Raw genomic sequence first — 16,478 nt, 5'->3', positions numbered from 1 at the left:
GACCAAAATGCTGTTTTCTGCTTGAAATAACTCTGAAGTTCCTGCCAGCAAGTGTTCCCCTTATAGCTAATTTGCTGCACACTCCCCGTTATTAGGGAAGTTCTGTCTTTAATTACCTTCAAAACCAAGACAGGGTCAATATACGAAGAGAGTAGGGACTGGTTTTTTTCATACAGTGAAAGGAGAGATGAAGATTGGTCTCGCCTCGCAACCTGTACATGTGTCTGTAGACTGCTTTGAAAAGATTCCGTAGCTTCTCGCAGTATAATATGTAAGCAAATTCCACAACGTTCTTGAATCTACTTGTGACTAGCTATGTGTTTGCTATTTTACAGTTACTCCTGGCAGAATTGCATGTTAAAAAAAAAAAAAAAAAAACAGTAGTTGTAGTTTTAATGGAAGAGGGCAGACTAGTCCTTATTGCACACTTGCCCCCGCCTCAAGAAAATAAATAAATAAAAAAGGGGCTGCAGAAATAATGGGTCCATTAGCAGCAGGCAAACTGATAAGAAACCATGTATGACTGCTATACAGCCAGTGAACAGCCTCCAGCAAGAATCTGCAGATATTTCAACTATTCATGAAAACTTGGGTACTCTTTATTATTCAATCTCATAGATTGTAAGCTCTTGCAAGCAGGGTACTCAGTCCCATTGTGTGAAATGACTTTTTGTAATGTATCTTTGTCTGTATTTGAACCCTACTAATTGTACAGTGCTGCCAAATATATATAAATAAAATGTATTATTATTAATTATTATTATTATTATTATTACAACGCAATGATTTGTACAGCAATGTATACGTTGGCACTATATAATCCAAAATATTATCATCATTATTATGATTACAGCACCCACTGAACTGAATATATTATTGTCTCTTATAATATTGCACTGAACTATTGTTGTATGTCGAGTTTCAGCATTATTCTCCCCTTCACAATAAAATAAAAATAAAACAATAGTCCAGTAAGGAAACACAATACAGCAAGGTAAACTAAGCGGACTATTGTGTCTTCACAAAGAAGTAACACCCCACGCAGTTTTCTCTGCCATGTCATCACCCAATTGGAATGCATTGGGACAATGTATGTACGTACAGTACACATTCTCTCTAATCACTGAATACAGCCTACCAAAGTATCAGCATTTCCATTATATTACAGAATCACAGTTTCAAGGTATTTAGACAGCATAGGCGGAAACAAGAGACAAACAAATACTCACTTTTCCTGCCCCAACTGGTCCAATTACAGCTAGCAATTCCCCTGGTCTCACACTGCAGGAGATATTTCGGAGAGTTGGCATTTCCAATGTCTGAGAGAAAAAAAAATGTATTAAAAAAATACAAGATTATTAACAGCAACAGAAAAAAGTAACTATAATGAATTAAGACTGCAGTCAAAGTTAGTTCACATCACATAACTCCAGATGTATATACCACTGTATAGACGTACAGCAGCACATGTTGATGACAGACAAACTTCACAAAACCACGTTGTATACATTTGCTATACACACTATATATAGGACTACAATATATGGAGAGCATTTTGCTACACAGTAAATAAAAAAAAAAAAAAAAAAAAAAACTGGTTGGCATTCATTGGGTCAATCAAGCCCTGTGGGGATCTTTGGCATAGTGTGTACAGTGTGTACATAGTCATACAGTTTTTCCTCCATATAATTCTGGAACCTCTTGGACAATTGCAGGTCAAAACCATGACGGCCGGAGTAAGCAGCCCACTAGACCAACTTCCTGTCAGAATCAAGATCAATGGGAAGAAGAGAACTTTACAGACTTCACTTATTGATAAATCTTAAACTAAAAAGCTCTGCCCTCCTTCTCAGGCATTGTTAATTGTCCCAATGTTAGAACCTACAAAACCTGTGCCGTCTAATCCTACAGACCTACTCCTTTGTGACTGTCCCAGATGTGCTAACATACATTAGTAGATAGACAAAAAGTAAGGGAAGGCTACTAAAGTGTGTAGATAATCTGTTACCCCTGATAAAGCGGACATTTGGAACTTCTTATATCCTTTATACTACAGAATCTGTATTCCTTAATAGATCAGTGGAAATTCAGCAAAAGTTGAAGGGACTTTCCAATCTTATAAAGTTAAACATATAGCTGGAACTTGCCATCACTTTGTGACCAGTGAAAGTCTAACCTCTGTCATTCCCATCAAGAGTGAAAGGAAAGCAGCGCTAATGTAAGCACATTGTTCCTGCACATGCCCTGTCCATCCAACTGTGAAGAGAACAGATACACAGTAAATGCCATGTAGCATAAAGGCAGTGCTGCGTCCCATTTGTTTCAGAATCACTGGGGGGCTCAGGGGTCAGAACCTCAGCAATCATAAAGGTGACAATTCCCCTTGAACCTATACTTTAAGGAAGCCAACATAAAAACTACCAGTAGATGGCAGCAACTAAACAAAATTAAAATGCTCGTCCTGAAGTTCTCAGTAATAAGCTAGAACAGGGGTAGGGAACCTTCGGCTCTCCAGCTGCTGTGAAACTACAACTCCCAGCATGCTCCATTCACTTCCATGGGAGTTCCCAGAACAGCAGAGCCAGTATGCATGCTGGGAGTTGTAGTTTTGCAACAGCTGGAGAGCCATACGTTCCCTACCCCTGAGCTAGAAGAATAAATGAGTTATGGGTTTCTTTCTGCTATAAGAGGGACTTAAGATAGCAGGAAATTCTTTTTCACTGCATCTGCTCATATCACCATTTTCTGCAAATATGTCACTCTGAATGGTTTTGAAACTTATAAAAAAAACAACAAAAAAACAAACAACCACAGGTGAACTCATGATAAAGGTTTATTATTGCAATAAACCAAAGTTCTCCATCACTCAAGTCAACCATGTGAAAAAAATGACAGCGGTTTTCCCAAGATAGCAACTTATCATTTATCCTGTGGACTCCCCCACCAATCGAGGAGACCCTATGCTCACAATTTAGATGGAACAGTGGTCGAGCATGCCATCACTCTATTCAATATACTGTATATAGCACTGTTGGAGAAGACCGACCACTGTACTCGGCACATGCCAACCGCTGTGTCATTCTAACACGGTAGAAGCCAAGAATAAAAGGCACTTGGACAGACTGGTGGACATGTCTACAGATTGGCGCTCACTTTTAGATACATTTAATTCGGTGATCCATTCACATGGAAGGAGCTTTGATGTATTTGGGCTGTAGATCAGCCGAGCTCACATACACGAGCACCATTCATGTGAAGAAGTCATTGAATTAATGAGACCTTAAAGGGAGTGGCGGTCTGTCAATGCTTTTACATGGAATCACACTCAAGTTCTTACAGGTTGTCAACAGCTAGGCATTTATTACTTATCTTGTCAACAGATCATAAGTTGCTCTTATAGGAGAATAAGTTCTGTTATTAATTAGTGATTTTATCACTTTTACCAGCACTTAAAGAGACAAACTCCTTACTGTATGACCGTTGTCTTGCAGTCAGCTGTAAAACCCACAGGTGGGTCTTCTGTGTGAGGCACTGAAAAGCCGAGTTGCTTGTTTTAGTAACTAAACATTCTTGCTAATGGGGGTGTCCTGATTGAGGTGCTCCCCTCTATTACATTCATAGGTTGCAATAGGACATATGAAGGCATAGATTGGGGTTGTCTTAAACAACCCTTTAAAGTTTCACCCACACTTTCACATTCCAGAATGACAAATGTGACAAAGCCATAACGGGGGTCATCAGAAATACATATATTAATCGCAAATAAATGCATTGTATCTAATTAGATGGACGTTATTCCTCTAAAACTGTGGTGGTGAATTTATGGCACGTGACCCAGAGGTGGCACTAAGAGTCCTCTCTGTGAGTACCCATCTGTGAAACGGATTCTACTGTGTGGGGGCTACTGTGGAGCAGGTTGTTTTGTGTGGGGGACCCCTTAGGCTGGGTTCACACTGGGTTTTTTGGTCCGGAACCAAAAAATGGGTAGCCGCGACTGAATGTCGCTGCGATATACCGGCATCCAGTCGCACACTCTGCTCCGGATTAGGCTCAATGAATGGGCCTAGACCGGAGGAGGGAGTGTCTTCAGGACAATTTGTGAGGTGAATCGGCCTGAAGAACGAGCATGTCCATTCTTTTTTTCTGGGAGCCGGAAAAAACGGCTCCCAGAAGAAAGACCTGACCGGCTTCCATTGATTTCAATGGGAGCCGTCTTTTTTGGTCAGGATTCTGAGGCGAATACGGCCTCAAAATCCTGACCAAATTACCCTGTGTGCACTCAGCCTTTTATTTATATAACAAAGTATCAGTTTTATACCAGACATAATATTAGTACAGGCTGTACTAGTACATTGCGCGGTCACTATAAAACAGATCCTGTGCAATGTAAATAGTGAACATTAATTGTTCAAAAGTACCAAGTGCAAACTTTTACCTTTCAGTACAATGCAAAACCAAAAAGTGAGCAGCACCGCACTGTATAGTGTAGTAAATTAGCACAATGGAGGACAATCTCTGTGTGTTGATTGCTCTCACCTGCTTGAGTTATGAGGGATCACAACTATCAATGAAGCTTAGAAACCCTTTACTAGGGGGTTCCTCCCTGGATGAATGTACAGCTGCAGTCCCAATCACCAGTGCTGTACAGATAAATGCCAAGGACCGAAAACATAGGACTGCGCTTCACCTGTTCAACTTGGATACAAACAGATTTATGAAGGTTCACACACACACAACGCGTTTCGGGTCCTGCAACACTTTCTCAAGTGTACAAGAACTCCTGCTTGCTGGATGGTACATCGCAGGTCCCGGGACATTGGGTCCTGCGAGGTACCATCCAGCCAGCAGATGGAGTTCTTGTACACTTGAGAAAGTGTTGCAGGACCCGAAACGCGTTGTGTGTGAACCTTCATAAATCTGTTTGTATCCAAGTTGAACAGTGAAGCGCAGTCTTATGTTTTCGGTTTTTGGCATTTACCCTTCAGTACAAGGATGTTTTGTATCATTGACAGCTCTGGAAACCGTATTTTGCGGTTCTGTAATTGTCCATAATTGTGAATTCGCACAGTATTAAGGTTAAATTGCAGTGCTGGCACTTTGCGGTAAATTAGTGGGTTTTCGGTTTCAGTTTGGGCACTCGATCTCTAAAAGGTTTGCCATCACTGCTCTGAGTAAAAAATGGCACCCAAAAAAAAAAAAAAGTCTAGGCCTGGGTACATTACACTCACTGGAAAAAAAATCATTCCATGGAGTTGGTGAAATCAAATTATGATTCGATGAGTGAATGTAATGATGATATGTACGGTAAATGATTACAATATGAGAGCGAAAGCATACATTTATTGGGGAAAACTATACAACTGGAAAGAGGCTCTAGTACCCTGCCATACAGCCTCTAGCCTGGATACAAGATCAGATACAGGTGAGCATGGAGACATACAGGTTCTATATGGTATCCTGTGTCACATATATCCAGAGATATTGCAGCTAGGCCTGTAGACCCGCAGGCTGCTGAAGCTGGTATTCCAGGTGATCACTCCAGATAAATGCTTCCCTGGTGATAAATCTAGTGACCAAGCAGGCCAAGAAAGTGTTGAAATATGGCGACATTCCTAGAAAACCCTAGTTTTGGATGGATGAGCATTAGCCTTCAAAAAAATGCCAGTTAGAGGCCCTGCAATGTGTGGCAACGCTTGTTGCCGTAAGATGCTCTGCACATATAGCAGAGCTCTTTGTATCCCTCATATCACTATAAGGAGCGACCAACTCTTGTATGTGATGGATCCCTAGGTCCCCATTTTGCTCCATAGCAAAGGCAGCATTAAAACACTCACCTAGAGAACTTCATGTTCGAAGCAACCATTGTCAGATCCCCCCAAAAATCTGGATTCATACCTAAAAGCGGCACGATTTCCATACAAAGCAGTTCAGGATTCTTCTTCACAATGCTACTGCAAGCAAAGGTGATTATGGCTGGATGTCAATGACAGGACACGTAATGGGGTCCATGACACCAACTTTCTTTCTGATAAGTGCCTAGAAATGGTCCAGGCAGAGACAGGGGTGTGTAATAAAGGTGCCACCTGTGTCTGAATGGTGGACATGAAAAATGTGGGAGCTGCTCGTGCTTTCTCAGGAGATCAAGTGATCCTCTATATGCGGAGCCTGTTCACCATGTGTGGTTGCCTTCAAGTTATCACTGCTCCCAACATCTAATGGCCAATTTGTCTAATCCATCTCCTGCTTCTGTCAGTCCAATGATGCACACCGTCCTCAAAGTCTGTCAATTGAGCAAAATCTCCTCAAGCGAGTTGTACAGGCATGTCTAGAAGTCAACAATCTCTCACCAAGAAGTACACTACCCAAAAGTAGACTCACACCATTTTTTGCAGGGCAGCAGGGGCACTTTTACACCCTGTTTTGGTAAGACTCAGTGTCTTATCAGATCACACCTGTAATCATTTACATATCTACCTCAGATGTAACTGCATGCTGAGGTTTGCAGCTTCTGTCACAGCAATTTTTTATTTTATTTTTTTAAATTAAATTAAAAAAAGTATTATGAAGTAACAAATATCTACAGAAGATCCTGTGGCAATTCCCAACAGTACAAACGTTAATATGCACGGTCTATAAAGACGTTTCTTTATCCAACTCTGTACTGCACATTTTAATGTGTATTAACGTCAACTAGCAAGCAGTTAACTGAGGACATAATCTGTTTAAAAAAAAAACTATTAAAATAATCCAGCTTCTCAGGACACTGTAATATAATAACCTGTGCTAAAGATTAGCTAGGTCTTTGCTTTGAACACTTTGGCTCCACATATAATCACACTGTTACATAAGAGATTTACACCAGAAAGATGCTGGAATCTTTTAAACAGGTAAACTCATTATGACGACACTTGTCCATACTCCCTTTGGCATATCAATATCATAGAACAGTATTCCTGCTAGAAACAGTGTTTTTTGCGCTGGTTGACCCAGCTCACCTATGTATTATATGCATAGCTATTTATTTGAAAGCATGAAATATGCCATATAATATTAAATTTCTCCTTAATTGTATCTTTAAGATGTATATAAAACATAACTACTATTAGAGGTTAGTGGTGGTGGATTTTATAGGTATGTAGTAAATAGCTTGTATCTCATGCACCACCAGTCTTTGGTACAGCTGCACAGGCTAAGAAGGATCATTACACAAGTACAAACTAGGGCATTTTGAATACCATGGTGAATTCTAAGTATATAAGAAAAACGATGCCAAAGCAGAAACACCAAATATATATATATATATATATATATATATATATATATATATTATATTAAAAAAAATTTATATTAATTATATATATATATATATATATATATATATATATATATATGTAAAAGTTATATTTGAAAATACACTAAAAAAACCTCAGTCCTAACCCATCTCTTCAACCTATCCCTAGCCAATGGATTGTTCCCTTCCGCTTTCAAACACGCCACTGTCACTCCTATACTTAAGAAACCGTCCCTCGACCCGACCTCTCCAGCCAACTATCGTCCCATCTCACTGCTCCCGTACACCTCAAAACTGCTTGAGCAACACATCCACTCCAAACTCTTCTCCTATCTCTCGTCCAACCTGCTCTTTGACAGACTTCAGTCAGACTTCAGACCCCGTCACTCCACTGAAACTGCCCTAACCAAAGTCACTAATGACCTTCTGACTGCCAAAGTCACTACTCTGTCCTCCTCCGACGACACAGTCGACCACTCTCTTTTGCTAGAAATTCTCTCATCCCTTGGTATCTCAGATTCAGCATCTCCCACTCACACACCACGTCCTATCTCCGTAGATGTCCCCCAAGGCTCCGTCCTAGGACCCCTCCGGCTCTCCATCTACACCCTTGGCCTGAGCCAACTCATGTTTTTCAGTACCATGATGACATCAGGGGATCGAAGCTGTAATGGCAAAACACACATCGGGGCGCGTTTGTTCATGGTAAGGAGATTTCTTTGATTCTATTGGGCTTATCTTGTTCACCCCTCTTTGCTTAGGTTTTTCAGTATAGGGATGCAGCTTTTCACTTTAACCCTTTGCTATTATATGACTACGTGGTTTTGTTAATACAAGTACTCTGTGTATATATTGCATGTACTTATACTGACACATTGCCTTATGTGATGCACATTGTTTGTGGCGCTTTTATACATTACTTCCTTCCATGTATTTGGTAATTTGGCAGCATTGGCTCCCCCTTTTTTCCTTTAAAAAAAATAAATTTATGTCTTTTGATGTGATTATGTTTTTTTCATGTATTTTCAAATAAAACTTTTTCATATTTTTTTTTAATATATTTAGTGTTTCTGCTTTGGCATCGTTTTTCTAAGAAGGAACAAAGCAAACAAGTTAAATGCTTCCTATGCAATTCTGGAGAAGTTACCTTTTAACTGTTATCTTTTACCTAGTACCACAATATAGAGTTTCTTACCGTGTCCCAATAACAAGTCAGATCTTGAATTTGTACCAACAGATTTTGCTCATTTTCTTCAGGCTGTTCTACTGCTGGCTTTGAAACCTCATCAAGTAATAAAAAGTTCTGAAATGGAATGCATTAAATACATAAGGTCATGTTTTATTTTGGATTTTTTCTATAGTTATTTCATTAAAAAAAAACCTAATATTTAAAATTATTAATAATGAATAAAACTTCTATGCCGGAATCATGCAGTGCCGCTGCCTTGCATGTATAAAGATATGGCTGACCTGATATGGCCAACAAAACTATTCTTGTACACTACAGAATATGCGGAAGTGTTGTTGCAGGTTCCACCTCAGGGATCACCAATAATCATTAGAACAGGGGCAGAGGAAAACTGAAAAATGCTGTGGAAAACACACAATACTTTTCGGCTGTATTTTTTTTTTTTTAACTACAACTTAATACATGTGGCCTTAGCTAAATACATTGTTTTATTGAGGAAAAGTGGTAGCACATAGAGCTCAAAGATATTACTGTACAGAGACTATGTACTTCCATAAAGGTATATTATGCAGGACTGTACTATATACTTAGCTGTGGACCTCGCATTCTAAGCATTGTGGGCATTTTAGTTCGGAGATCCCAACCAACCCCCACTCCTTTGTATCTTCTGACATAGAAACATATCAAAAGATACTTGAAGGTTCACAATCATTTTAAAGACTTTACTTCCAACCAGAAATCCTTTTGACCTTGGCTTTTAAGAGAGCAAGTCATAGATATGATTTCTGAAGACTATAAACGATACAGAAATCTTTAGTGCTCTGCTGCTAAGAATTTAGACAAAATATGAAGAACTCCCCAGAGACAAACTTACAACATACACTTATACGGCTAGTCTGTTAAGAGTTAAATAGATCCTAAGGACTGAAAGAAACTGATTTCCTGGACTAGTTTGCATAGGCACTACTAATTGGAATGTGATACCGATAATCCACACTGGAATTTAGGAGCAAGGTTGCGACTAACAAGAAGGAGAATAGGTGTGTCTGGTCCTCTTAAAGAGACCTGGCATTCATATTGACTTGCATAAATTTATAATGATGTTTTACCATTTATCAGTGAAGGGAATGTGTCATGTCAAGTAACTTTAACATGAAAAAAGCTAATATACACTGTCTACCAATAAGTATTTGGACACCAGTGGTAGAATAGAAAACATTTATTCATATTCAATAGTTGGTAGAGCCCAGCAGATGTTTCCTTATGGATGGTATTGAGTGACACAATACTCCCAGATGCCTGGTGAAACTCCTGGTGTATGTGAGCCATCGGTTGGGTGCGGTTTCTCTAGCCAGCACTCGTCAGTCTCTGTCTCCCAGTTTCGGGGTCTGCCGACTTGGAGCACATTCCGACCATCACCGTTCACCTTGCACTTCGTAATCACATAGGCCGCTGTCGATTTTGGGTAATTCAGTTCCCTTGCTATGTCCCTTAAGGAACGACCATTTCTGTGGTACCCCACAATTACCCCTTTCTCGAAAATGGACAACTCTGCACTTCGTGTCATCTTGCATGTGACTAATGCTAACGCACTAATACCAATGCTGTTTCCTATTTAACGGTGGAAAGAGCGACGTACATCACGACTGCAGATACTGTATCTTCATTTGCATGGGTGTCCAAATACTTATTGACAGACAGTGTATATTCCTCTTACATGTGAAATTTCTCAGCATTATACTCAACTACATAAACATGGCTACCATCACATGGTCAATATTTGGTCAGTACTTTGCATCAGTATTTGTAAGCCAAAACCAGAAGTCCAAATCACAGAAGAGATCCAAACAACATCAATTGCAATATTTGAGTCAAATACATTTCTCCAACAAAACTGCTGTGTGTAAATTTACTCTAGAACAAAACTGCAGTAAATTCTTTGCAAGGCAAGCAAATGTCAAAAATCACTAAGTCATGCCAACCTACAGAAGGTCATATTAGCTGAAGAATAGGAAGTGTACTGTGAATGCTCAAGGGGTAAATATTGTTATTGTCCATTTCAATCCATTTCATTTCACATAAACGTACACCATTTCACTAGTTCAACACACTCGATCTTTCTTTCTACCTTGAAATCTGCAGTTGGCCGCCCCCATACATAGCTATATTAAATTACTGGACATACATTCGACCCTATCAAAATGTTGAGTTTGGCCAATTTTAATCTCATGTGTATGGCCAGCTTTATATTCAGCACTTTTAGCTTTATGTCTTTTATGTGTCACACAATTTTATCAATACTGCAATCACATCTGGCTCACTCAAGTCTGCTATCCTTAAAGGGGGTTTGTCATGACAGACACTTATCCTCTATACTATGCATAGGGGAAAAGAGGTAGGCTGCCCTGCATCATGGCCTGCCCTGAGAAGTAAGCATTAGTGCACTTGTCCATCTGTTGCTCCATAGAAGTGAATGGAACAGCTGTTCAAAAAACAGTGGCTGTCTTCACCCTTATGTAAATAGATCCTTAATAGTTTTTCAATCAAAGCAAGTTATCACCTATCAACAAGATAGAGGATAACTTGAAGATCGGAGGGCGTCCACCTGCTCAGACCAACAATGAACAGGCTGTAAATTCTTTGCAAGGCAAGCAAATGTCAAAAATCACTAAGTCATGCCAACCTACAGAAGGTCATATTAGTTGAAGAATAGGAAGTGTACTGTGAATGCTCAAGGCATTCTTAATGGAGCAGTTATCAGTTGTCCATTCATTTCACTGAAAGCGGAGTAGATAGGCAAACACTCTACTTTGATCATTTCTTGCTGATGGTTGTTGCATTGGACAAGTTAAACACGTGTTGTGCTTGTTGTGTCACAGCACCTCAGCCATATAGAATAAACCTTCCAAGAGCTCCAAATGGCAAATCTGGCTGGCTAAGCAATAATAGAAAAGTGAGAGATGTCTTCAAGATCAATAACGGCAAGAAGGATTGCTTTTCACATTCCTTCATTATAAGCTAAATAAAAAAGTATAGCCTTGTTATTTTTAAAGAGAGGAGATTAAAAAAAAAAAATTAGGATGAGAATATTTGCAACAGGTACAACAAAATATTTACACTACAGGATTTTCAGCAACTTCCCTAACAGCAGTAAATCATATAAAATAAAGAAATAACCAATGCTCACCTGTGAATCCCCAACTGGCTCCAGCACCCCTTCTCCCATGCTAACTGCTAACCTTTACTGCAGTGATCACATGAATGATGTGTGTAATATCATTGCTGCAGGATAGTGGGGGCCACTGTATCATCGGTGCTGGAGCCAGCAGGAAACTTAATGGATAAGTAAAGCTTATTCTTATTTTTATGTTTCTGAAAAATCAATGCTTTATAGAGAACCATTCTGATAATGGAAGAATTGAATCTTCCCATGTTTTCAGCTATGTGCAATTTATTTGCAACATTGTACAAATACTTAATTTAGCAAAGGAAGCTTTTGGAAAAATACACAAGAAAGCATACCTTTATCCTCCTTATGCTGACCTTGGCCTCAGATACCCTCTCAATAGCTGAGGGGAAGAAAAGAGTGACAGTGAGTCTCACTGCACTATAAAGGGACACTGCAACAAACACTCGACTGGCAGAGATAACATGGCCAAGCAGAACATACGTGGCGAAAGTCACAAACACGATGATTTTGCTTGCAACAAAGAATGAAGCCAAGTTGATTCCACGCAGATAAGAACTTTGAAGGACCTTGGATATTTCTTTCCTACAATGATGAAAAGTTAAAGTCATTGCACTGACTGAATGGAAGGAAAACAGTATACAAATCAGTTCGGATAATAACTACTAGAAGAGTCATTGCTGCCTCTTAAAAATAAAAAAAAAGTGTCCCTAAACAATTTGAGGGATGGAATGATGAATTTTTCCCTGAAATCAAAGTTGAATGGCATATGAAAAGCAGATCAAAAACAGTGACATACGTTGCTGAAAGTTTTGGTTTTTTTGTGGGTTTTTTTTGCAGTTTTAACAGCAGTTTTCTGTTCCAAGAGTGGATTAAAAAATACATATATTAAAGGAAGCACTTAGGGCATGTTCACAAAGCAGGAGATTAATCTGAATTGGAGTTAGAGATCTGCCTAAAATTCCTCTCCATTTTCTGTTTTGTTTTTTTTTTCAGCATCCTGCTGCAATCTGCGAACAATGGGAGGCAGAACCTGTGAGGAATCTACCACTGAATTGGGGGCAAAATCTGCGCCAAAAATCAGTGGCAAAATCCACCATGGGAGCATACCCTTATATTTTCCCTTGCTGTTGAATCTGATCTTGCTTTTGGTTCAAAAAGACACAGCAAATTCTGCAACAAAAACTGCAGCTTCTCCACAACAAATAGAATCACCCTTAGGCCAAGGCCCCACGTCACATAAAAGCTGAGGATTGTGCATGGCAGAAACTCCGTGGAAAAAAAATTTGGCATTTTATAGTAACTGTGTAGTGAATGGGATTCAACTGAATCCCACCTCCCACACTGCGATAAAAGACAGACACGATGCAGACACAACAGACACAGGAGACAGACACAGCAGACACGATGCAATTTCCAAAAACCGTTGCGGGTTTGCAAAAGTGCAGCAAGTCAATTATATCTAGAGAATTGCCAGGGGTTTCCCCATGGGTATAACTGAAGCAGAATGTCCACAGAGGAAATCTCTGCCATTTTTCTGTGAAAAGCGCTGTGGAAGAAAATGCAGTGGTTTTTCCTACAGAGCTTTTTCGCGGGATGCTACATGGGGCTTTAGCCTTATAGTGGCATGGTTATCAGTATCTGGTTAAAATGTACATAAATTTTGGAGAAATTTCTAAAGGTGAAAAATGACTATGTATGCAATAAATAAGCTTTATAAAGAATATCTATCAAAACAAGAACTGAATGTGCACATGCAGTGTATCACAAATGCCACATTACTACATGAAAAAATAAAAACATACTTCCTTATTTCATTGACCAGCTCTGTAAATGACTGTTCCCATGCATACATCTTAATAATTCTCATCCCAGATATGACTTCATTCATGGTCCGAATCCTTGTGTCAGTGAAAGCTGCTGTCTTACCCCTAAAAGAAAAGAAAATAATATCACAATCAGTATATACCGTATTTTTCGGACTATAAGACACACTTTTCCCCCCAAATTTCGGAGGAAAATGAGGGTGCGTCTTATAGTCCGAATGTGGGGGGAGGAGCGGATTTGCAGCATGGCCGCGCTATTGCCACCGCTGGTTTTCTGCAGCGGCAGGAGCGTGACAATCTGCAGGCCCCGGCAGCTAAGACAGTCCCCGGCATCTGCCGGTCTATTATAGCAGATGCCGGGGAGTGTCTTAGCTGCCGGGGCCTGCAGATTGCTACGCTCCTGCCGCTGAAGAAAACCACGGTGGCAGTAGCGCGGCCATGCTGTAAATCCGCTCCTCCTCCGCAGGTCCCGGCAGTTAGTTAGCCCCGGGGCCGGTCCCCACCGGCCCCATACCTTTAGTGATGCAGGCCGGCTCCTGCACGGCGAGGCTGCAGGAGCCGACCTGTTCCGATGACAGCCGGGAGCCTAATGAAGGCTCCCAGGCCTGTCATGGATATATATTACTATCGCGGCTGGTCTGACACTCCACGATAGTAATGTATAGAATCTCCCATAGACGGCAATACACTTGTATTGCCGTCTATGGGACTTGCAATCAAATGATTGCAGGTTCAAGCCCCCTAGGCGGGGGATAATAAAATAGTAAAAAAAAAAAAAAAAAAAAACACAAAAAAATATAATAAAAAATAAAATAAATAAAAGTTCACCTCCTTTCCCTAGAATACATATAAAAGTATAACATTACTGTGAAACATATACATTAGCTATCCCTGTGTCTGAAAATGCCCGGTCTACTAATAGTTTTATGTACAGTGAACGTCAAAATCAAAAGTGCTAAACCGCTGGGTTTTTCTCTCTGTTTTGCCTCTGAATTAAATAATAGGTGATCTAAGCAATAAACATTTCCCAAAATGGTATAACTAAAAAGTACACCTGGCCCCACAAAAAAAACGCCCTATACATCCCCGTACAGCTGCAGGGTCACCTGTCAATGTGGCCTTGCAGCTGTTCCAAAACTACAACTCCCATACATTAAATATTTTACCATTTTTTGCCTGAAAATTTTTTTTTCCCTATTTTTCTCCTCTAAAACCTGGGTGCGTCTTATAGTCCGAAAAATACGGTACACACTTTCACAAAGTACCAACAGCTTAGGAGAAGCTTGGTTGTTCTATCTGGGTTTTATTATCTCTCTGACTACTCATTCACAGTATATTTTACATTGTCTATTTCCTCTTCAGTTCCACTCCATTCTGTTGATGTTTGTGGAAAAAAAAAAACCTGCTTTAGTCCTAGTTGAATTCATTGTTATTATTATTCTCTGTCCTACCATCTTGAGAGATTGCTCCATTCCGTCTTGTCAACCTAAGGGTCCATTCACAGGGAGGAAAATGGTGCTGAATTTGGTGTGGAATCCGCCTCAGATTCAACGCTGTAAAAAAAAGCCTCCCATAGACTTCAATGGGTTCCTTTTTCTGCTAGCAGGAAAAGGAACCCATTGAAGTCAATGGGAGGCTTTTTTTCAGCACTGAATCTGAGGCGGATTCCACACAAAATTCAGCACCATTTTCCTCCGTGTGAATGCACCCTATGTCAGGATGGGGGAAGTTAGAAGGAAGCCATCCGGCGGACACTTCTCCCTTCTTTTAAAATCTTATTTTCTTTGCTATGCCACAGCAAAAACCTATATTTACTAACAGTGAGGCAATGTAAACTTAGGCAGTCTAAAAATGTGCCAGACCACAATAAATCTGGTGTCTAGTCTATGTTTGCACCACCTAATTACTTTGCTCTAAAATTTCATTCCACAATTCTGACAAAATTTCTTGCATTTTATCACACTTACTACTGTACAATGCTCACCAGGCACATTGTTCTCTTTGCACAACTCCTGAACGGGTTTCCTGGCTGGTTTTGTGATTGAAACTGACCTGCCAATTCACACGCCAACTAAAAGTCAATTTTCCCATGCAAGTCTATGACCGACTGTATGTTACGCTTCCATACTCCTACATAGAAACCAGGGACTTCCAGCTGGTGTATGAATTGGCAGGTCAGTCAAATGACCAGCCAAGGAACCAGGAGCTGTATAAAGTGAACAATGTGCCCAGTGAGCGAGAGCATCATTCCCTATACAGTATTATGTCCTGTACTATAGGGCTAGAGATCATTGAAGTTTACTGGAGTGGGGTTTTAATTATGTAAAACAATGAAAGCTATATATATTTGATACAACCCCTATTGTAAAACATTATGGTGTTTACCGATCCACTATTTATCATTTATTTCTATTACATCTGATTTATGAAGAGGCTTATAATAAATATATTGGCTGAAAGGCCAAAAGGGGCTCTGGTACACATTTGGTACGAGAAAGGACCTTACGCCAAATGTGGGCCACAATATGATCCCTCTATGCCCGAAAAATGGTTTAGAGGAATTGATAAATTTCCCCTACTGTGTTCTGGTTGCCTTGCCTTGCCTTGCATTACTGATAGACATGTCAGCACAGAACCGAGGACGACATGGTTTCATTGCATTCTATATAAAAGTGGTTTTGAAATATTAACATAGACAGCAGACACAACTACACGCTGCCAAAACTTTCCATTTGTCTTCTGTCTTAGGCGTGAACTGTGAAATGGTGAAACATACATAAGTGATTTTCTTTGTCTAAAGTACTGAACATGAACATTCACCTCAAAGATGTGAAGAATTTTCCAAGAATAGTTTGCAAGGGCATAAGAATAATGAGTACTGCCATTCCTGCCAGACACGATGGACCAATCTCCATCCAAAGAAGCACAGTTACTGCAATAGCTTGCAAAGGACCAGCCCATAAAAAGTGCAAAAAAATTGTTACC

General features: G+C 39.9%; 1 protein-coding gene across 1 annotated transcript in view; it reads right to left on the bottom strand.

The window, feature by feature from the left end:
* The window catches only part of ABCC4 (ATP binding cassette subfamily C member 4 (PEL blood group)), a 222,411-nt gene that overhangs the window by 156,920 nt on the left and 49,013 nt on the right, over nt 1-16,478 (bottom strand). Inside the window, exons 6-10 of the mRNA XM_075265322.1 lie at nt 16,314-16,477; nt 13,473-13,598; nt 12,003-12,252; nt 8,487-8,594; nt 1,230-1,319 (exon numbers count right to left, since the gene is read on the bottom strand). Coding sequence (XP_075121423.1) covers nt 1,230-1,319; nt 8,487-8,594; nt 12,003-12,252; nt 13,473-13,598; nt 16,314-16,477 — 738 coding nt within the window. The remainder of the gene's footprint in view (nt 1-1,229; nt 1,320-8,486; nt 8,595-12,002; nt 12,253-13,472; nt 13,599-16,313; nt 16,478) is intronic.

Source organism: Leptodactylus fuscus, chromosome 2 (assembly GCF_031893055.1).
Source record: "Leptodactylus fuscus isolate aLepFus1 chromosome 2, aLepFus1.hap2, whole genome shotgun sequence".
NCBI lineage: Eukaryota > Metazoa > Chordata > Amphibia > Anura > Leptodactylidae > Leptodactylus > Leptodactylus fuscus.
Note: the sequence above shows the minus strand (reverse complement) of the source record. Positions and strands in the feature narration are given on the sequence as shown.